This window comes from Aquila chrysaetos, chromosome 5 (genome assembly GCF_900496995.4).
Source record: "Aquila chrysaetos chrysaetos chromosome 5, bAquChr1.4, whole genome shotgun sequence".
In the NCBI taxonomy this organism is placed as follows: domain Eukaryota; kingdom Metazoa; phylum Chordata; class Aves; order Accipitriformes; family Accipitridae; genus Aquila; species Aquila chrysaetos.
The window spans coordinates 70,994,886-71,017,564 of NC_044008.1; the positions used below are offsets into that span (position 1 = coordinate 70,994,886).

Sequence of the window (22,679 nt, forward strand, 5' to 3'; positions counted from 1 at the left end):
TCATCACAGCTGCCAAGGGTTACTCTTCTGTTAAGAAGTTCTTGAAACTAGAGCAATATTCCAGTTCTAAAACACCTCAGAATAAATCAGCTTGAACACTGACTTTTCAATTCCTATAGCGAGCAATATTTGTGTTTGGAGCATTAGATGGCTCGATTTTTCTTTGAGGCTAATCCTATTTTCTGTCTGTAACCAAGATCCAAGCTACACAGGGAAGAAAGGAGACTCTAATGGTTAACTCCGAAAAGGAAAAATTTCAAGAGGCTTACCATAGACATTCTGCTTTCTTCTCTAAGAATTTTCAAACATTACCTAACAAACAAACAATCACACGAAACACAGTCTACGTAAGCCAAATGAAATATGATGAAACTTGAGAAAGTTTTGGAAGAACTTGCCAATACAAACGTTGCATTCAACTATTCTAAAAAACCAAATACTTGAGCTGTTCCTGTGAAACTACACAATTTAAATCTGTGTATAAAAACCACTAAAAGACAGCACACATTTATATGCAACCAGACAGTGAAATCAAAGTTAGGAACTACTCCAGCTACAGTACAGTACAGTTAACCCAGCACAGCCTACTATCATACAGAAGTGTTTCTCCTTCACTAATAACTTCCAGTTTACTCCAGACTATTATAAAACTATGCATTGACAATCAGTCAGGTATCCAACAAGCCAGGAACAGCTTCACAACAAATACAGAGCATGTCTGTATGTTCAGAACTGACAGCAGCTTTCTTAGCTAGACTTAAATAAAGAGCTTGTTAGACAAACTTTGGTCCTCCCCCATGTCCCTCCTGGTTTAACTCAAAACTAGTCCTATTTTTATGACATCCATAAAATATTGGCCAATCTCAAACCAGGGAAAAACAACCAACCAAAAAATCCCAACGAGAATCTTATAGTTTGAGTAAGCAGTTCCAGATATCTGGGATATAAGACACTTGGTTTTCTTGACTGATTTATTAAATGATTTGTAAACCATTTTTTTCTAAACTGATACACAAAAATTTAACAGCACTGATAATTTAACACAGTGTCATGATCTCTCTCCAAATTGTGACAATTTCAAAAAAACAATTTCAACTGTTACTAATACAAAGGATAAGAAAAATGTAAATTTCATTCACTCACATTGAGTATAAATGGTTGTTAGCAAATGAATAATTCCACGTGAGTTAATACATTGTTAAAAAATGGCAATTCTTTTGTCAGTGACAGATGACACCTTGCTCTCATCTCCAAGAGGATAATGACATTGTAGTTATATACAGAGGCTCGCAGAACATTTGGAAAATTATTTTGGTGCCCAGTGCGTACAGGTCTTCAACAGCTGCTGAAGACCATCTCAGCATCCTCTACAGATGGAACATTCAGTTTACTCAGTTCTGCTTCCAAGTTAGGAAACCATTTAAAAATAAAAGCATCTGTTGGCTCAGTTGAGCAACCAGGATTAGACTGCCCTTGCCCTACTCCATAAATTCAAAGTCATGGGAAACCTTTCACTGATTACATCTAGAACATTATTACATTTCTCCAAAGGCCATGGTGGTACCTTGGAAGTCTCACAAGAATTAAAAATAAAAAACCCAACCCAAACTAAAGAACCACACGGAATAAGCTTATCCTCAGTATTAGCTTTACAATTTCTGTTGTTCCAAATTTTGATACAAGATATTACCATCATCTAAAAATCTATAAATAATTCAAAGTAGCCTGCTAATGGGACCTCCTATTATCCATTAGGGGACTACTCTTAATTTTTTTTCCTTTTCATTTATATTTATTTAGTAGCAAAGATACTGGATCTTTCTAAAGCAGTCACAATAGAGCGTGGTGTAATGTTACATTTTAGACAGAATTATGAAAAAACACTTCAGAAAAGTCCATTTATTATTAGGACCTCTTATTCTCACTAATTTAAAGACAGTGTTACTAGCAGTAAAACAGAACGTGAAGACATTAACAAAGCTATCCTTTGTCTGTTACCTACACAAAGGGTTGGGGTTTTTTTCCCCTTTGTTTGTGCCAGCATAGGAACGATGCAAATACTCCTTCACCTGTGCGGTAACTAGGCTCGCAAAACAGACAAGCATCAGGTTTCAGAAAGCTTCACACTTACAAAACATTTCCAACTTTTTTTTTTAAATATATACCTCAATTCTGATTATTTAATTTAAAACAACAACAAAAATGGTTAGTAACATGGCTATTGAACAGAAAGCTTCACTGGACTCCCACAACAGCTGAAACTCGCTTTTCTTCCACCAGAGAGAGTTCTAGCAGAACACCACCATTAGCTATACTTTACCCATCCCCTTCACCTACATGTTTATACCACTAACACCACCATCACCACCAGTGTGTTTTAGCAGGAGAGGAAGAGTTAGACTTTACCTCTACCTTAAAGAAAAGGATCTCGCAATACCCCAGTACCTAACTTTGCTGTACATTTGACATACCTGCACCTCTCCTTTCTGAAAGGTATCAACTGCAACAGGCTGCAAGACCCAGGCAACAAATGCTGGAGCACATTTGCTCAGGTCACTACTCACCGACAGCATTTTCAGTAAAGCAAAGCTTCAGTTATTGCCCTATGCCTTTTTATAATACTATTTATAAACGTTATCAGGAACTTCAGAGGAAGGATCATTCAGAAAGTGGTTGAATAGGCCAGTAATTCCAGCCAATGCTTCTCTTGTTTCATTTCCAGTTTGACAGTTCGTGTTTAATGCCTTAAGAAACAGACCTGAAGTTTGAAAATAGCTGCTTTGTGATACTACACTGAAGTGCTCATCAAACCCAGGAAAAATTATTTTGACACAGACGGTTAAAAAAGTCAGTCATATACTCCTGTAGTTACATATACATATGACATTGCAAAATAAAGGCAAAATAATTTGGTTGCTGACTTATTCACAGTCTAGAGGCAAAAACTGTTCTGTTCTTTCTTAAAGATAAATAAATAAATAAACAAACCCTACGCTGCCACCACCACCAGATGCTTTTTGTTTTCTGCCACATGAATACTGCAACACAGGGACATTGTTTCTCCTCCTATCTCCAGGTCAAGTTTACCTCTTCTGAAAATGATAATTGTGAGGAATATAATCTCAGCTTCCTAAAAGTGGAAACTTGATATACAGCATTCAGATGCTGTTTACTCCTTAATACAGGCTCTCTGTAACACAACCATTTAAGGTTATCATCAAATGCAGGACCGTCTGATAAGGTTCTAATGAACTGGGCCACAAATTACAGGAAACATCTTTAAGTGAAGTCTTCTGATTCTCTAACAAATCTCTAATGTATTCTTTAAAAGCAACTCTAATGAAGCCGGAGTGATTTAATCAGGGGATATGCAGCATTATCTCACAAGAACACACAAATACTTCTCCATTTAAGATACTGAAAATCCAAGATCTCCAATATAAAATATTAACTCCTTCAATACCATAATTTGAAATTTCTGAAATTAACCAACTAATAAGTACTTGCAGCCAGCCAGGAGAGCAGAATGCTTTGCACTGAACCGAGTTATGAGTTTGTTTTCACGATTTAAATGCATTCTTAAAGCACAAGAACTACTTGAGGTCAAGGAAGTCCAAGCTTTACAGTTTCACAGCATGCAAACAACCTTCTTTGATGAGCACATTCCCAATATAAGTGGAAAAGGGGTACCAAAACATGACAATTTAAAAAGAGAGAAGAAACTTATACCCCACCCTTTACACTACTTGAACTTTGATCTTGAAACACTTCAAATATTTAAGATGTTAAACATATGGACCATCCAGTCTTTGCAAGAGACCCCTGATCTCAAGTTCCTATTCATTTCCAAGGAGTAGATGCTATATATGCTTCATAGTGATTCCAGAATTAAGAGATCATAGTATTTGGGAGAGAAAGCAGGAGAAAAATCTAAGGGTTCTTAAAGCTTTGTCTTTGCATGCAAAACCAGCTTAGAAAAATAAATGATAAAACCCCAAATCTATTGCATGTATCTGTATGGCATTTGTCTGGTATCACAGCAAAGCAAGCTTACACCCCAAATTGCAGAAGGGAAAAGCACTTTTCAAATCTTGCCTTATTCTTGATTCCCATCTGCTGAATGAATTACTCTTTTCAGCAAGAAGTAAAATGTCAGTAAAAACAGCAAGCACTGATAATAGCGTCAAAGATCTGGATTTTTTTTAGTCTTTTCAGGAAGTACATTTCCTTTATTCAGCTCAAAAGGCCTCATACTTCCTTTTACCAACTTAAAAGCACATTACCCCTTTTTGTATCTTGTTTTTTTCTTGTGCTTTCCAGCAGCAGGAGAAGCCATTTAGACCTAATAAGCCACAAATAACAGCATATGAGAAACTGCAACAAGGTGGGGATAACTCCACAAAACCAGCAGTAGCATACATTAAATGGGGTTACATATTTAGATACTGAAGCAATTTTTACGTTATCTAGGCTCTTTGTTTTCAAGAGGAAGACAAAAACAAAAAAATCACAAGCAGGTGAAAATAGATCAGCACTACATTTTCATGATGACCATTTAGGTAAGATTTTGAAGAGAAACTAACAGGTTTATAAAAAGCTTGCTTTCTTTGACCGAATTGGCAAACATTTCCTCTTTACGAATTCAGCCCATACAGTTAAAAATAGAGCCATATTGCTCTGGACTAGGCACCTTCCTTCCTCGATCAGAAAATATCTAGCTGTGGTTTGTAACTGTTCACATAACCTTTACTATCGCTGAACAACTGAGTCACAGAAATAATTCAGATCAGTACAGACGCAGACCACTTATTTGGAAATATCAGTGAAATGACATGCTGTGTAAAGGTTCATGTACTTACAGCACGATACTAAAGATAAAATGAAATCTGCAATACTCTGAGAACCCATTAACAATTGTGGTATCATACATGGATTAGGTCATGGAAAAAAGTGTCTGTGCATCCCACTGACCTCCAAAAAGACTCCTCAACCTTCTGGCGAGTATGAAAGGCAAAATTCCAAGCGAAGAGTGGGGAGCGAACAGAAGTCAGACCAGGTGCTGCAGCACATCTGAGCTCAGGGGCAAGGTATCAGCCAGCGTAACAGCCTAGGTGTGAACTAGTACAGAAACCGGGTCTGATCACATCCGTATTTTTCTCTCTTTCAATTCTATTTCCTTTTTAATACTTAGGCTTTGGTTTCTTGAGCAAGTTGGTGAAAGGAGAGCAGGGCGGCCCTACAGCTGTGTACCTGCTGAGGGAAACCATCGTGGAAACTGGTGTAATCTGGGAGACAGACTGTCACTCGACAGTTCCCGGCCTTGCATCTGGACTTTGAGCAATCGAGCACCTAAAGCCCAGGTACACACGTGTTCACCCGAGACCCTCGACCGCGCCGTTACCCAGCCCACCCCCCGTGAATACCAGCAGCATCCTCAATCCGCCCCGAGAGACGCCAGGACAAAGAGCACCGGCGCTCAGCTGAGGGGCGCGGAGACCGGGGCAGCCGCCGGGTGCCTCACCCGGCCCGGCCCCGGAGCCACAGGTCGGGCTCCGCAGGAGACACGGCCGGGGCCGGGACACACGGCCGGATGCGTGAACCTTCACCCGTTTAAACGAGGAGAAGAAAGAAAAAAATAAATAAGTACGAGACATGCAGAGCCCCCCCCCCCCCGGCCACCACCACACACACCCCGGCGGGACGGCTCTGCTCTACCCGCTCGGCACCGGCGATGCCGCGGGCCCTCGGCCGCGGGGAGGGCGACCGGCGAAATGAGGCGGGGGGGAGAGATGAGAAAAACCTCGGATACCCCCCCTCCCCGCCACCCCAGCCCCTCACACGACCCCGAGCTCCGCCGCCGTCGCCCGGGATCCCCAGCGTGCCCGCCCGGGCGTGAGGGGAGCGCGGGGGCGGCCGGGGGAGTCCCATCCCTCAGGGCGGCCGGGTACCCGGGGGGGGGTCCTCACCTCCTGAACCTCTCCTGGAGCCGCCGCATGGGTCCGGGCCTCCCGCCCCGGCCGGGCGGCGGGCGGGGGGTCGGGACGGGAGGCTGCGGGCGGCTCCTGAGGCGGCGAGGGCCGGAGTCCGGGCCCTCATTGGCGTGTGAGGAGCCGCCGCGGCGCGCAGCGACGGCCGGCGCCGTCCGTCGGTAGAGGCGCGGGAGCCGGGCGGGCGGCTGCGAGCGAGCGAGCGGGCGGGCGGGCTGGCGGCCGCTTTAACCGGCCTCTCGGCTCCTCTCAGCCCGCCCGGCCCGCGCTTCCCTCCGCCCCTGCCCGCCCATCGGCGGCCGGGCCCGCCCCCCCCCCCGCCGCGGCAATGGCGGGAGGTGTGCGCGGAGCTGGATGGCGGCGGGGAGGCGGCCTGGCGCCGGGGACCCTCCGCCCCGCCTCGGCGAGGGGAGGCCGGGGCTGCGGGCGGAGGCCGGCCCGCCGCCGGGGCCACCTCTCCCCCGGGATGATGGCGGGGAGAGCAGGGGCGGGGGGGGGGGCTCGGGGTGGAAGCGCCGGGCGGGGACCGGGAGCCGGGGCCTGGCCGCGGGGTCGTGGCGGCCGCCGAGGGTGGCCCGGGCTGAGCCGGGTTTCCAGGGTCGGTCTGGAAGAGAAGGGCGAGAGGAGCAGCGGCAATGGCGGGGGCTGAGGGGTCCCCGGGGGCCGGGGCTGCAGCTCATCCCCCGCAGCCCGGGGAGAGGCGGCCGCGTTTTCCCCAGCACCGAGTGACAGGCAGAGAGCGGTTGAATTGCCGTTCTCTCCACACGTTCGCCCAAATAAGCAGAGAGATGAGGACTTGGCGATGTCAGCATGCCTAATTTTTCAATTCTAGAAGCTGAAAGAGCCCTTCCACAAGGGACGTGGCATAGGCTGACCGAGGCCCGGGGTACCCTCACCCGCCTGCCCAGCGAAACGCTCCTCCGCAAAGCGAAACGCTGCGCGTGGAATAATTTACTCCGCTCTGAGTCGAGGTTGCAGTGGCTAGGCTGCTTGCGATAACCTGGCTAGCTATCTTCCTAGTTCCCCCAGCTGTAAGGCATAATCTTATCGACTCAGACCAAACTTTTCCAAGCAAGGGTTGTTTTACTAAGTGGAGAGACCATGTCAAGCATGTTTCCGTAAGATGAATGTGGCGTTGCCTTGTATAGTACAAATCAGGGCATGAATTAGGAGAGTAAGTTCTATTCAATCTTCTGCCTTCTAATCTAAGATCTTGTTTACAATGGGATTTTGAACAGTTCCAGCCCTCAGCAAAAGTGATTAGTATGGGTACACCAAAGCAAACCGCCGGTTTAGACAAATAAACTATATCTGGCATCAACAGCTTTTATAGTAGGACTGAGACAGCTGGGACCTGCTGACTGCTGCCGCCATGGTTTGTAAACCAACTCCCCAGCTGAACGTGTCACCTCTGCCAGGTAACCACCTCCACCGCAGGCAGCAGGAGGAAGCATCGTCGTCATGACTTGGCTGGCCATCAGGCTAGACCTGGCTTTTCATGGCCCTCAGTCCCTTTTACTAACTCTTCCTCCATGCCAGGAGTGAGCAAACAATTAGGTGGTAACAGCTTTGCAAACTGCCGTGGCAAGACTTGCCCCTCGGTTTCTCTAGTTTGAGGATGGAATAAGCTCTTCTGGTACAGATTGCAGATTTTGGTCTCCAACAGGGGCTTGCTCCAAGGATGGCTGGGGCTGGGCCAGAAGACCACTGCGGGCAGTCGGTTGCTCAGCTTTGCTCAAAGGGGAGCGTAGAGCTTGTTGCTGGAAAGGAGAGCTCCTGAAATGCAGAGCCAAGCTAGTTCCCTGAGAAATACTTCCATTAATCTCAGTGAGGTATCACTGTTAATAACTTAGTACAATCTGTCATCTGATTTAACAGTGTCACTGCTAATAAAGTTTCATATTGCTTATGTTATCTGTTAATCCAAAAGGAGCAAAGTTTGAGGACACCGCTGAAGAACCCAGCCACACACGCACGGCTGCATTTGGACATCTGAAGCTTCAGTAGCACCCCGATAGCATGGCTTTATTTTGAGGTAGAACTTGTGTTGGCACAGCTACGTTCCTGCTCAATACCACACCCCCATCCTTGCATTCCTCTACAACTGCCCCAATAATTTGCTCTTTCAGGCTGTAAAATGTTCAGGAATGTGTGACATTATGGACACCATGACTGGAAGGCTGGCTTCTTTGTGGTTCTGGTAAAAAGCTGGACTGACTCATGTAAAACTAATCTGCTCAGACTTTCAAAGGTGCGCACAGAAGCATTGCATTTTGTCTCCACCTTCTCTCACTCCCTCTACTCCTCTGACTCTGTCTCTTCCCAGGCCACTCTTATTTTCATTTCCTTTCCTGCTGCCTTTGACATTTGATCTACACTCTACCAGCAAATGTGTCACAGAGTTTTTCTCCTCACAGTTTTCAAAGCCTGTTTTCCCACCTTTGTTCTGTGGTCACAGATCTCACAAATTGCGAGATCTGTAAAACAACAATTGGTGTAGCTTCATGTTGGTGGGACATCAAAGACTTACAGATTCAAGATACAGTTAAAAAAAAAAAAAAAAATCAGTGTTTCAAACTTGTTTCTTTTGAATGAAAATGAGAACATTCAGATCATGAAGCTTGACTGAGAGGAACCAGGTTAAGACCACCACCAGCCATCATGACAGCAGTGATGAGACTGGAAGATTTTGAACTGAATGTCTGTGTCTCTTAAGGAGACCACTAAATTACTCAGCATAGATATTGTTAAAGCAGTCCTGACCAATAACATGTTTTTAGTACCGGTGACTCTTGTTGAACTCATCTCTGTAATTGCTTTTTATGATCTAATGAATCGGAATGCCTTAAAAAAAAAAAAAATCACAACAAAAGAAACCCCTTATTATAGACCAAGTAACCATTAGATCTAAATCCTAAAAATTGGCATTAAGCATTGGCAATAAGCATACAAAATTAAGGAAGCAAATACTTTATTAGTTTGATTACTCTTATTTACAAAGTATGAAAGAAAAAACCTTCAAATACCCAATGTCCATTTGATTAAAAAATGTTCTTAAGAATAGAAATATGTCATAGTGAGCTCAGCCAGAAATGTATTTTAATAGATGAGTCAGGGTTACAAGAAGATGGAAGAACTTTCCTTACTGAATGCATCTCTGCTGTGGGGCACTATCACGTAGTGCATTTGGAAGAAGGAGCAATGCATTGAAAATGAACAGCCAAGGGCTCGTTAATAAGAAATGTAACCCATTATTTTTTCATTGGGCAAAGAGAATTTAGTTCTGATCAGGGCTGTGAGGTATTTGTAAAATGGATTGACCAAAATGAACTAGGCAATCCCAGTTTGATACCTAATAGACATCCATTTGACACCTAATAGAAGGTGTTTGCATAGCAAATCTGTTACTAATTGCAATTCTTTACAGTCTCAGCAGTGAAGTCAACGAGTACCTGAGTACCTATGTGTTTTGCCCTTATTATTTCTAGGTCAAATTTTACCCATGTGGAATCTCCTGCCAGTCCTTCACAGGCGCAACCTACTTGTCTAAGGACAGAGGAGTTTGTACTCCTGGACTATTTATGAGCATTAAATTGACACACACAGACATACGTAATTTCTGAACTGGACATCAAATGCTTTTATAGGATTATGCAAACAGGAACACAAAAGTGGGGTCTGTAGCTTTCAGCAAATTGCAAAATTGTCTTGGCTTGCACAAATCTATCAAATGAATAGGCAGGACTTGCTGAAAGCTTCCTTTTCCCCACCCAAGATGAAAATTTAAGCGCCACATGAGATATCCGTGGTGAATGAAATTCTATCAGGAGGTTATATTAATAAAACTAAACATCTCACACAAAAGCTGAGTTTCTTCTAGCCGTTTGGCACAGACAAGTTCTTATTATAAGCCAGCACGATAACTAGTCTGATTTGTTAAATAGATAACAGAGAAGGAAGCATTCATAAGCAGCCCCACGGTTGCCAAAACGGATGTATCGATGACAAGACATTGCTAGTGTTCCCAGGTACTTACTTTTTGGAGTTGCCAGTGGTGACAGGCTGACTTTGGAGGCAGCAGGGCAGCAAGCAACGGCTTTGGAAGCTCTTGGCTAATTTAATGCAGCAGGGAGGCAAGCTGAGCAGTACGGCGCCCTTAATGAGGCACAGGGAACAAGTTTGACAGGTGAAACTCCTCTCCACTCCCAGTCTACACGGGAGGATAAATCAAGCGTTTCTGGTAAATAAGGGTGGAGAAAAATACCCTTCTGTCTTCTTTTGACTTCATAACAAACAGAATATGAGAATCTAGCCTTCCTTTCGTAGGGGTGTACGTGGTAATGGAGGAAGGTGATGGTTTCACTAAGGTTTGATTTAGAAGATTTAGAGGTAAACCTCTTTCCCATTCTTAGATTTAGAAAACAAATTCTGAAGTAAACATGGCTGTAACTGAGTGCCTGCTTCAGATGTGTGTATGACTGTCGTAGAAATACGTTCTAAAAAAGATCTTGGCTGGTAAAGCATAACTTACTGATGCAATTTGTGAAGGAAATTCTATTTCTTCTTCAAGTTTCTAATATGAAAATCAGTATTGCAATAATGTGGACTGTAAGACCAGGACAGCAATAGGTCTCAGGTGAGCCCAAGATAAAGCGCTGTGTGCTCCGCTTTGGGCACGAGCTCACACTTAAGCACGAGCTGTGGGGTGCTCTGGAGCACTGGGGGGAAAGCTTGAGGTTGTGTTCCCTCTTAGTGTGTCCTCAAACACGTCTCTGCAGTACAGATCAAACGGGCAAATCAACCCGGAGCCCTTCAGAGAAGGGCTTGGGCTTTCTTACCGCGTCCAAGGACACATGGCAGCAGAGCTACCCTGTAAAAAGTTGTGCTCTGGGTCTGAACCAGGACGAGGGTCCTGCAGGCAGCACGGATGTAGCTCTTTTTTTTTTTTTTTTCTTGCTGCAAACTGACCCAGATTTCTGCTTTATCTAACAGTCTTTTTTTGAGCATAGTGTGAAGGAGAAGCGTCTCTTACTGAAATGCATGTCAATGGTCTTGTGAAAGGAGCACCTCTCCCTCCCTAAGCCTTCCCCCAATCTAATTAATAAGGTCGTCCCACTGAAGGCAGGCTTATAAATAGCTTTCCAAACACTAATGGAATTACTTCTGGCCTGGACAACTTTTCCAGGGTGACACAGGTACCTAAGAAAGGCTGGGTCTCTGACATACACAGCCACTTGCAGTAGAAATGTTGAAACATAAACATTTACCTGATGTCACAGGGCGCTCGCTGCCAGCATTAAACCTGAAATGGGATTACAGCATTACCTAGTAATATAATAGAGAAGACTTATTGCAAGTAAAACAAGTAATTGTAGAGGGATGTGCCTTGTATTAGATTACATTAGGCTAGATAATGAAATGTCAAATTCTGCTGAAGGTTTCCCTTTTGTCAGTATTTCTGAGGAAAGTGTATTTTTCATGGCCACAAACCCACGAGACTGTGTGGGGACAATAAAGAGTTACCTTGGGGAATAATACAAAAGTACTTCAGGTCAATAGGAGTCTTTAATCTGAGAGCAATTAATGGGAAATGAGTAGTGTAGCTATAAATTCTCAGAGGAGAGTGATGTTTTAAAATTATTTGACTATTTAAATAATCTGTGAACTGAGCCATTGAACCCCTTTGAAAGCAATGGCTGAATTATTAACATTTTAAAATTTGGTGTGAGTCTGGAATTTTATAATAAAAATAAAACCTAAATATGTCATAGAAAATGTAAGCTCCAGTTGTTTAGAAAACTTAAACCAAAATGCAGAGAGAATATATGTTGGTTGTTCACTGATTTAGGGACTTCAAATCAATGAGAGTTAAGCTCCTAATCAAGAGACAGACATGAAATTATAATTTTATTATCTACATGACTAATGAATTTTAATTGCATCTTCAGGAAAATAATGGAGAAACAGTATTTCGCAGTCATTTGGTCTGTGTACGAAATAATAGTCCTGCCATGTATTGCATTTCTGGTAGTAAACAAAATTACATAGGTTTCAAAATGCATATTGAGAAAGCCAAAGATCAAACTTGATATTAATCTATCTTTTCAAACAAAGGAAAATATGAAAAGGTCTTTTTTTTAAAGTTGCTAAGATCCCATGGCATACTTGATCCTAAAAGCACATCTTCTAATATACCAGTTGTTGAGACTGTTTCAAAAACACTGATATTTTTTCCTTGTTTTGATCAGTAAACTTGGGTTCATCTGGATTCATGATGTACCTCAAAAGTATTTCCATCAGTAACATTTTCTAATAGGATCACACTGATTTATTTGTGACAAAGAGAACTTTCTGCTGGAGTGAAAAATCAAATTTTTCCTTGTTGCACGTTACGCATCCAACCTTCTCCTCAGACGAAGAAGTTGACAGAAGGGCAGGAGGTGCTTTGCGTAACTGAGACAAGATTGCATCTTTAGAGAATAAGGAGAGAAAAGCACCACTTGTCAGTCTCCGTACTGGCCTTGGACCAGCTGCACAAATTCTGAGTCATCAGATGAATCAAGTCTGTTAATGACTGCAGAGAACTTTTACTTCAAAAAATACAGAAATATCCTGCTTTCACATATTGATTCTGTAGTATTTCCTTTGGGAAGCTTTAGTCATAAAGGTACCAGAATTCAAGGCTTGTTTAGAAATAACAAATGTCAGAGTTTTTTGGCTTTTAGTAATTGCACCATAAAAAAGACGATCAGGGATTTTAACCTGCTGGTTATGGTTCAGTGGCCCGTAGCCCTTGGAATATCTATCAGTTCCTCCAACAGAAATCAGTATGTAATTTAAGCTAACAGGCAAATAGGAGTTTATTAAAAGGCCAAATAAAGGTAAAATTCACTCATAAAGAGAATTTTATACAAAAGGCCAAATAAAGGTAAAATTCACTCATAAAGAGAATTTTATACAAAAGGCCAAATCAGGACAAACTGACTCGGGACCTAAGCACCTGCTGTTGTCTTCAGGTTCAGTTTCATTCCCTGAAAAAATCACAGTTCAGTTTCTTAAACCAAAGGGATAATAGACTCGTGAGATTCTGTGTTGTAGCCTGCCTTTAGGAAGTCTACAACAGAGGATAAAGAATTACTCTAACTGTATTCTAACAATATATACTTTCAGTGTCAGTAGATCTTAGGAGACCAAGTCTCCCACCTGATCCTCCAGTAGCACTGATGGGGTCTCATTATTGTGGCCTGCAAAGAAAAGAATCACCACCAGCTGCAGCCCACTCTTGGAAAAAAAAAAAAAAGAGCATTAACTGCCCTCTTGCAGATGTTGGATTTTGGCATCCTTGCTAAGCCTCCCAAAGTGGAGGCTTTTGAAGAATTTTTTAGCAACTTGTTACCCACGCAGAACAAATTATTTCTTTTTGGCCCCAACATTTTATATACCCACAAATTTTTGCCTTTTCAAAAGTAAATGAAAAATGTTCACACTCATACCAAAGCCAGAATAAACCAGTTCCGTGTTTAAATCCCTTTCCACAGGCAAAGCGGACCATCTTTAATCGATGTTTATGACGTTGACATGCAAAAATTTTACCTTCCTTTTTTCTTCCCACCGTTGGCTTTCTGCTCCGTGAACGTGTCTGCCATCCATACACACTCTTAATACCTCATTTTTGACATCACAATCAATGAAGTGAAATAAGCTCTTACTTAATGGGTCTGACATAAAATCCATTTAAGTTAACAGAAAGACTCTCATTGTTTCCTATCAGCTCTAGGTCAAGCCTAAAGTGAACAGGGGGTGGTGGAATTTAGCCCGTCGTTTGTCATCTGAGAGGAAATGGTTTCCACATCCCTTTTGGACTGCTTAGAGATTTTAAACGTATTTAGCAAAAGAAAACAAATTGATTTCTTGTCAGTGGTTAAATGGTTGAAATTTTACTGTGATTGGATAGTCTCTCATTTTGAGATTTTTAAGATAAGTTTGCTTGAATTACATTATTTTTTTATGATCGTATTTTAGCTTAAAATGGTTCCTAGCTTTCTCAACAGTTTAGAAAAAAACAAATGTAAGGAGATAAAGATCAAGATGAACGGAAGTCAGTTAAATCGAAGAGGTGCCCGACTGCCCTGCGTGGGTCGTGAAACACCGGCTTGCACGGGGGCTCGGCCTCGCTGGCAGGGGCTGCTCGGAGCCCCGGAGCCAGGCAGCCGGTGAACTCACTTTGCCCTTCCTGCCAGCAACGCGTGGGGCTTTCTCACAAAGCGTCTTGCCGCCAGCTTGTTAGTTTTCTTTTTTTTTTAGGTTCCTTAAATACATTTGGAAAGGGAGAAAACATCTATACTCCAATGCACAGCACTATCTCAGGTCTTCTAGGTTTTGTAAACAGACTTAATAAAACATGAATCAATTTTTCTCTATTGCTTGCAAATGTTTACAAATATAACTCGGAAGCAAAATAAACGTTCTTTACTAGAGCCCAACAAACACCAGACACACTGTCCCTACCATATCTCCCAATCTAAATCACACTTGTTAGCCTTGGAAAGAGGGAGCGGAGGGGCCGGCAGGGACAAGAAGAGCCGGGTAATAGTCTCACTTGCAATTCCCCTGATACGTTGAGAGACTTCTTTTTTCAATGTTTCTGCAGAAATAACTTAGGATATTCAAGGACAAAAACCCAGACGCTCTTTCTCTTGGTTGCGGTATGTTACAAAGAGTAAAGGGAGTTCTGTTTCACAAGGTCCCTTCTGGATGACAGGGACCTCTTGGGATGGACCACTTACTTACTGGTGGGCAGGCCAAGTTGCTGGGAGGTTAGAGGACTTGCAAGAGACAGAAGCATCAAGAGGTTTGATTCCAGTGCAAATTTGTCTACTCGGCTAGCAAACAGAGTTTTTGCAAAACAAATGTTACTGCTATTGGCAACCTTTGTGAGACCTTGCCACCACCATCCGGTTCATTTTCACCCCGCCCTTGAGATAGAGTTCTAAATTGTGTCATCTTTGGTGGAAGGGGTAAGTTTTCAGACAGACTCTGTGACCTGACTTCTCTTTCTGTCGTGGTGGATGAAAGTCTGCGGCGTTCCAGTGTCGTAACCGAGTGATTGGACTCACACCGATGAGACTCTGACCCACCGCGTAACTGCTGAAAGGCCTAAAGGGAAAAAAAAACCCTAATAATTGGGAGGTTTTTAGGAGCCAGTTGGACAGGGAGTGGGTAAACAACAATCCAGAGGGGCACAGGAGTCCCTCAAGCTGTTTTTCAAGGTTAGACTCTCAGACAGCAAATGCCCGTCCTCTGGATTCCTGGGTCTTGAGGCTCAATAGCAATATTGGCAAGGAGAAGATAAGTTGGTTTAACAAAATCAAGAAATAAACAGACAATGTCCCTGATGAAGAGCTGAAGTAGAGGTGTCTGCGTGTACAGAGCACAGCTTTTTGAAAACGGTTCCTTCCCCGTGGCTGTCACTTCTGAGCTGCTTCTGGTTATCTAAAGAGAGGAGCGGGAATCCTGACCGGGGCTTACTTTGTTCTGCTGCACTGGACGTTACAACCTTCTTATCTGTAGCTTGTGGATGCAAAATTGCAAAGCCACATATTTGGGAACGGAACCCAGAGCCTTGGAGGAAGGCCACGCTTTCAAAATCTGTTTCCTCGGTAGCTTCCCCAGTGGCCGGGACGCGGCGCTGGCAGCAGATCAAAGCCCGGGAATTCCTGCGCTCTGCTTGGCCCATTCCTCCTGGCTGAGGTCACACCACTCTCCTCCTTTCTGTTTGGTTTTAGCAGGATCAATTTTATAAATTACAGGGCGAGATACAGCCCCGGTGTGAGAGCGTGGATGGGGAAGGCATGTTGCTGCTCGCCCGTTGCGTGGCCGGCGGCACATGTCACGCAGCTCACCACCGCGGTGGCATTTGCCCGTGCCCTCGGCTGGCCCCTCGCTGGCAACTGCCCCGCACGGCTGTTATCGGCCGTATATGACTCATTTCAAACAGCCTCACATCTAATATAAATAGGAATGTTGGTTTCTGAATTGCTACCAATTCTTTGTAATTTTACTGGAGCCTTGTAATAGTATTTTACTTAAATACTAGCTTTTTAAATTGTAGAAAAGAACCCCAAAGCTATTAGCTCCCTTGGCACTGGGAAAACCTCTGCGGAGGTTTCACTGAAAATGACAAAAGCTTTGATGAGAATTTTCTAAAGACACATTTCAGTTTTTCAGTGGAAATCCAAATTCCCCTATTTTGGCAATAGAGCTATATCGGGTACATTCGAACTAACGTTAACTATTTAAAAGCTCTTTAGTGCCCTCCAAGACGAAAAGGAGGGAATCTCCTTCAGGGAAAGATGCCCCTCAGCAGAGGACAGGTGATACTCTGGAGGAGCTCGTCTCTCTCCTCTTGTTCCAGAGTTTCGGGGAGCAGAGGCCCAAGGGGTAAACTGTGCCTCCACTTGCATGCCTGCAATGTAGGAGGTTAAAATAAATGGTTGTTAAACTACAGGCTGTATAGTGCAATAGACATTAGTGGTGCTTTTAGTCATCAATATGTTGCTATTTAAAGATGACTGATACTTTTAAATCTCCAGATTATTCATATTAAAAGAGTGTTTCTCTTTCATTTGAGGTTTTATGCTATCATGCAGATACCTCCATAATTAAATGTGTGCTTGACTCTTTCTGTCTCCAGTTAAGTAGACATTAATGGGGAACTTAGTAAAAACAACTGCCAGAAATGTTCCTGTACTTAAACTTCAAAAATATTAATATCCAATTATAGTGATAAGTCCAATATGAAATCATTAAAGGAAATTAAAGCTAAATGTTTTGGGGTTTGGAATCATCCAAGATAGTTTGTTCAAACTGTTATTACAGTTTTCCTACAGGCACAGCAGACACCCATGCTCCACCACACAAGGGGTGGTCTAAAAATAAACATTTTTAAGCACAAAATCTCTCCACCTACAGCATAAAAGAATAGTAATAAAGTTGCAAAATCAAAGGCCTTAAGATGAGGGAGCAGCGGAATTAAAGTCAGCCCTGGCTTAGTCTTTCTGTATGTGTCTAATACGGCACAGTATTTAAATGCCATAATCAAACACTATTTTTCCTGTAGGAAAAAATCACACACTGGATAGACTACATTCACTTTAGGAGCAGCTATTCAATATTTCACTTTCTCTTTACTTTTCAATATGTGGTCTAAGGTTTAATCCAAGCTGGGAGGGAGAGGTCTTAGAACTCCAGTCTTGGTAATCTGATCTGATCCCGGGTCATTTGCAGAGCAGTCCTAATCTAACTTCTTCACTGAATCTGCATGCTAAAATTTTTCCTGTGAATTTTTTTGTCCTTAGAAATTTTTTTTTCCCTATAGTAAGAAGAGTATCTTCTGATGCAGTGACTGCAGGAGAGAGAACTGCCTGGAGCAGCCGAGTCTCATTGGGTAAATAACCACCTGCACTGGGTATGCCGTTGCTTGGATGCTTGTGGCTGGATCCTGCGTTCCCGGGGTGTGGATGGACGCTTGCGATAACTAGATATAGATGGAATTGTGCTAGTGACTGAGGATCCCAAAGGTGCCCTTTTTACGGCCACTACCCAGCCCAAAGCTCTTCCCTGTGCAGGAGGATTTCCATTGTTGCAGCGTCGCTCTGTCAAGACTCTCGCCTCTGTTCAGTGCAATGGAGTGGGGGCTGAGCTACACGTTACACAACCTACAAAACGAGCTGGAGGTCTATAACAAAACCAAAATTAGATAAAGTCTTTTGTAACAAGTGAGTGGGACCTTAAATGGAGATGTTGTTTGTACTCATCCCTTTGCTGCTAAGGAGCAAAGAACAAATATTTGTACAACCGCCTTCACAAATCCAGTTCACATAAACCCTCTCCCCTCCCTGCAATAAAAAGCTGCCAAAAGGGCTGGCTCTCCATTAAACTTTGCTGCGGGTGATGAACGTGCCTGCCTCCGAAAGCAGTCCTGCACTCAACACCAAACATGGCACGACAGGAATGAACCAGCCGTGCTGCTCAGCTTGAAGGGCAGGTCCTCAGCCGGTCTCGAGAGCCGTGACTCCAGTGCAGCCGGTGCGAGCCAGGGCTGCTCTCCGGACCTTTATTCTGGCTCGTTAGCTGCACAGCTTTACATCCCAAATCCTGCTTTTTATACCGAAATGTAAAAACACAAAGCGAGCAGTTCAGAGTCTCTGCTTCGGTCACAATTTACCCACTGCAACGAGGGTTTGATGGAGGAGGGATGGAGAACAGCATCGTGAAGACACCAGCTCTGCTCATCACCACTTCAGTCTTGGCATCCGTGAAGGACCGATCAGCCCGCGTGGGACTGCATCCCAGTCATCTGCTACTGGTATTGAAGCTTCGTGAGGATGGGCCCCGCTCTGACCCCACACAAACACTCTGCACCCAGCTGCCAAAAAAGGGCCTGTCGCAGTGTGGGCTATGGTGCGACTACGCCAAGTGGAAATTTTTGCACGCCGGAGAGAGTTCCCAGCTTGGAGGGGAATGGGACGGTGCCCATCCTTCCTCCAGTGTTCACACAGAGGAGGTGGCGAAGCTGTTATTTTTTGTTGTCAAAAATGGGCACGATAGCAGGGGACGTAGCCTGAGCTTGAGCTAAGCACGTGGGAATGCGGGCAGCCACTCTGCATGCCTGCCCCGGGGAGCTCTGCCAGCTCACCTCCAGCCCTGACCTCACGTAGCCCCTGTTATTCCAGCTCCTGAGGCCAGCTCCGAGCAGTGGCTTTGTCCTCAGCACAGGAGAATGGTTTGTTTTGACGGCAGGATAATTAACGTGCCTCAGCTCCATAGCTATAAAATCCCTGGGGAGACAAGGCGTGTATAATTTTTACTGCACCACAGCTAGGTGAGCGTAACACAATATTCCTACTCAGGGATGACAACGCTTAGCTACCTGACTGTAAAAACTGCAGCTGTTTTCCTCATTTTATAGTGGCAAAGCTGGTATCTATTAACCATCACACTTGGAAAAATAACACCCAGCTCCCCAGAGAGGCCACAGCCAGAAACTGTCAGCTATGGCAAACTTTTTTTGACATGATCAAGGAAATTGCAATCCCTTTGCTTATGCTGGGACTTCAGGCAGCATTGAAGGAGTGAGCCCTGTCTTCTGCTGCCCCGCAGGTGCGGTAGTGAAGCTCCTCTTTTTTGTTATTAAAAATGGGCTAAAACCAGCGTAGGCTAAAGCCATCCTTAATCAAAGAACTCCTTGACTAATGGCAGGTCCTGCTCTGTGCACAGCAATCCCGTCCTGGTGCAGCATCACTGCAAGACTCTTGGTGTGATTTAAGACCTAAGGGAACTTTATATATGCTTATTCATCCCTTCATATAGCAATGTTCACGTTTACATACGGTTGCTCCATCCAGATTTTACCCTGATTTCATAAACAATAATCACTGCCTTTTCCTCCTTGGCTCTCCTTGTAGCTGAACTGTTCAGTCCTGGTTTGGGAGGGCTCAGCGCTAACGTTGGATAACTGCACTGAAGCAGCAGCAAGGAAAGGTTTGCTGACACTTCTCCCATATTTCAGCATGGTTTATTTTATGTTCACTATGGGTTATTTTTTGTTCACTTCACCATTATTTGTGCTAATAAACTCTGCAAATATAAATACAGAGCCATAGTGTTTTGTATATGTATTTGACGTTGATAGAATAAATTACCTTTCCTACAGATTCTCCATTATATATTGGCTTCCGTTACATGCTGGACATTGACATGAAAAGCCCTTTGCAAACATGGTTCTTTTCCAAGCTTTCCATCTTGCTACTAAATAAATATGTATGCAAGATAGCGTGTGTGTATTACTACAAAAGACTATTATTTACACAACATCCAAACCTATACAAATTCTAATGTATAGTTCACACAGCAAACATTTTCTAAGACACGGAGCTGCAGTGGATCTTCTATACAGCTGTGCTCACACCTCCTCCAGGACCAGAAACCCAAAACGTACAGTAGACACCAAACCTGCGTTCTTCCCACTGAACCCTAAGCATCCAAATGAAGCGCCTCATCAGCTTCAGCTTTCTCTCAGAAGAAATAAAATCCAACTAAGACCTGAATTTCCTCTGGAGGTACCCGTCCCTCTCCTTTGGCTGTGAAAGCAGACTGGATTTCTAATCAGGGACTCTGGTTGGTAAAATTGAGGAGGAGTGTTTCCATAGCCATGAGCCTGGGCTTGAAATCTGATTGATCCATAACACTAGTTCTAGAATAAATCATCTCACTCAACAAAAAAGGAAAAATAGGAGAATTTTCAGTACCCTGAAACGCAACGAGATGCCTGGCCAGTTTTGAAACTTTTTGGTAAAACACCCAACATTTAGCTGAGTTTTTCCAACTGCTGACAAATATTTCTTTTTCCTTTACAAACTCCTGCAGCCAGCGGGTACTTAGTCCCAAACCATCACTCCTAGAAAAGCAGCAGTCGCCTGGCCCTGAAGCAGAAGTCACGTCCCAGGCAGTGTGAGCACAGGACTGCGGACCGGCTGCAGTCCCAGGTGCTGGGCTCTGTCTCCACGTCACCCGCGGTTCATCCCTGCACGTGGGCACAGTTCGGAGCCCACGTGGCCAAGGAACGGACCTGCGGAGAGGGAATCGAGCCGCTCCAGGGAACCCGCCGTCTACCCTTGGGAAAGAGGAAAGCCCTGAAATCAGCATCTCCTGACCTGGTTCTGTTCTTACTGTCATTTCCATTTAGCGCGTTGTCTTCTATTTTGCTCGTATGATTGCGTTGTCAGTTTAGACGCAGCTCCTGGAAGCCTTGCAAAGATGTATATATACTGCAAACATGTACGTGTGTGTTTATATACAAGTATTTATACTCACACACACAGGCGGGTGACCCATGGTTTGCCATGTAGATTTGACCGCAGAAGCGAGAGAGAGGGGACCAAAGACTAGGATGATTTATACCAGCTGAAGATCTGGTCCATATGTTGCAACATACCTCACGCAAAGTAAACACGGCCTTGCATCATAAACCATAGGCTGGAGCCAAGAAATAGCTCAGCTGGAGAAGTCACAGAATAAGGAGAGCACAAGCCTGTTCAGGTACGAGAGCTCTGTATCTAAAAACATGTCCTGACATATTCGCAAGAGGAGGCTAGGTATTTTTGAAGCTGATTTTTTTTCTTGCAACTCCCCAATCCTCTGAGCTCATTAAAATGAAGACACTCTCATTTCCAGGAGTGGCCAAGAGGGAAAGGTCAAGGAAGGACTTCTTTGTAATGTCAATTCTCAAATTCCAGTGAGAACAGCAGCAGGGTTTTCATTAAGCCGGTGTCAAACAATAAATTACTGCTTTGTCAGAAGAAAGTAGGACTGCTATTACCTTCTATGCAAAAGGTAGTGAAAGAAAAGACCTGATGATTTATAGCTTGCGTACAAGTCTGCCTTCTGTGATGCACAGGTCATTGTAGAGGTCTGCCAGAAAGAAGATCTCTGGTTGACAAAAACAAGGGTCTTGTTACCAGCAGCTGACCCTGGCTGGGGAAGGAGCAGCCAGCGCTGCTGTATCAGTAGCATTACACATCCCCTCTGCACGGGAGGTTTTGGGGGGGTTATATCCATAGGACCCCAGTTCTGAAGATGCAAACCTACTCAGAGAATGAGGTACTTTGCCAGATACTAAAGTCTTCAAAAGAAGCTATTTTTGTTATTGCACCAAACATCAAATAACGCAAGAAAGCCCTGGCAACCCAGTGAAATCTCCACTGAACAGGACACTCAGCCTGTTAGGGCGGGACTCGAGTTTTAAGTCCAGAGCTGTTGCTTGCCACTTTGTATTTCACGGACAGATGTCAGAGGAAGACAGTCTGATTAGACAAATTATTTTTGTTCAAACTGAAACAAAGATTTGATTTCATTCATCTCAATGCCATCTGCCCACTGTGAAGCATCCTGACTGATGACTAAGGAAAAAACATTGCTCGAGGCCCTCGAAAGGAAAACAAAGTGAAGTGCTATGTCTCCCAGGTGCATACTCTAATGACATGGTTTTAGGGTGTTCATAACTGTAACTGCCTTTGCTTCTCAGGAAAGCTTTCCTCAAATCCTTGGGCTGGGTCTGAGGACCAAGACACTGTCTTTTAACTATTAATTAGCTGGAGCAATTAGTGGTCATGTTGTTATAGAAAGAGCAACAAAGGGAGTGTGAAAACCAACAGCCAGAGAGCCGCCAGACCCGAAACCGGAGACCAATGGCAGAAACACTCAGGCAGCACGTCCAGCAGCCAAATCGCGTCTTGACACAGGCTCTGAAGCATGGCAGCCAAATATTAATCGTGGCTGTACCCGTGGAAATTTAGACCTTCTCTCCTGCATTGCACTTGCACTCATGTCACCCCTGGGTATTTGCACTGAAATCCTGTTGAATTACCTCGAGTAACCTACTGCCCGCAGCGGGGAAAGGGACAGCAGAGTGCAGCCCGCCAGCTTCAGAGCTGGTTGAGGTTCATGCCCAAGTCCCAAGCAGCAGAATCTGGCCCCTGCAAATCCAAAACCTGGAACATGGAAAGACCAGTGATTTGTGGGGAGGCACAAAGTGCACACGGTGGGCTGTACCTGTATCCCAGAATGTGCTTTTTGGAAAGATGATGCTTAGGACAGTGGTTGCTTTATGCAGTTGACTGTCAAATCATCTGC

At 44.0% G+C, this 22,679-nt stretch overlaps 1 protein-coding gene across 4 annotated transcripts in view; it reads right to left on the reverse strand.

The window, feature by feature from the left end:
- The window catches only part of MMD (monocyte to macrophage differentiation associated), a 45,944-nt gene that overhangs the window by 13,019 nt on the left and 10,246 nt on the right, over positions 1-22,679 (reverse strand). Inside the window, exon 1 of one of the 4 annotated variants that reach the window (XM_030014777.2) lies at positions 10,024-10,124. The exons of 1 other annotated variant lie outside the window; for it this stretch is intronic. Coding sequence is in view for 1 of the 3 variants with exons in the window: in XM_030014776.2 (XP_029870636.1) it covers positions 5,967-5,995 (29 nt within the window). In the remaining 2 variants the exon portion in view is untranslated. Of the gene's footprint in view, positions 1-4,971; positions 5,399-5,966; positions 6,239-10,023; positions 10,125-22,679 lie in introns of those variants that run through there. 2 more of the 4 variants (XM_030014776.2, XM_030014778.2) reach the window with 2 other exon arrangements.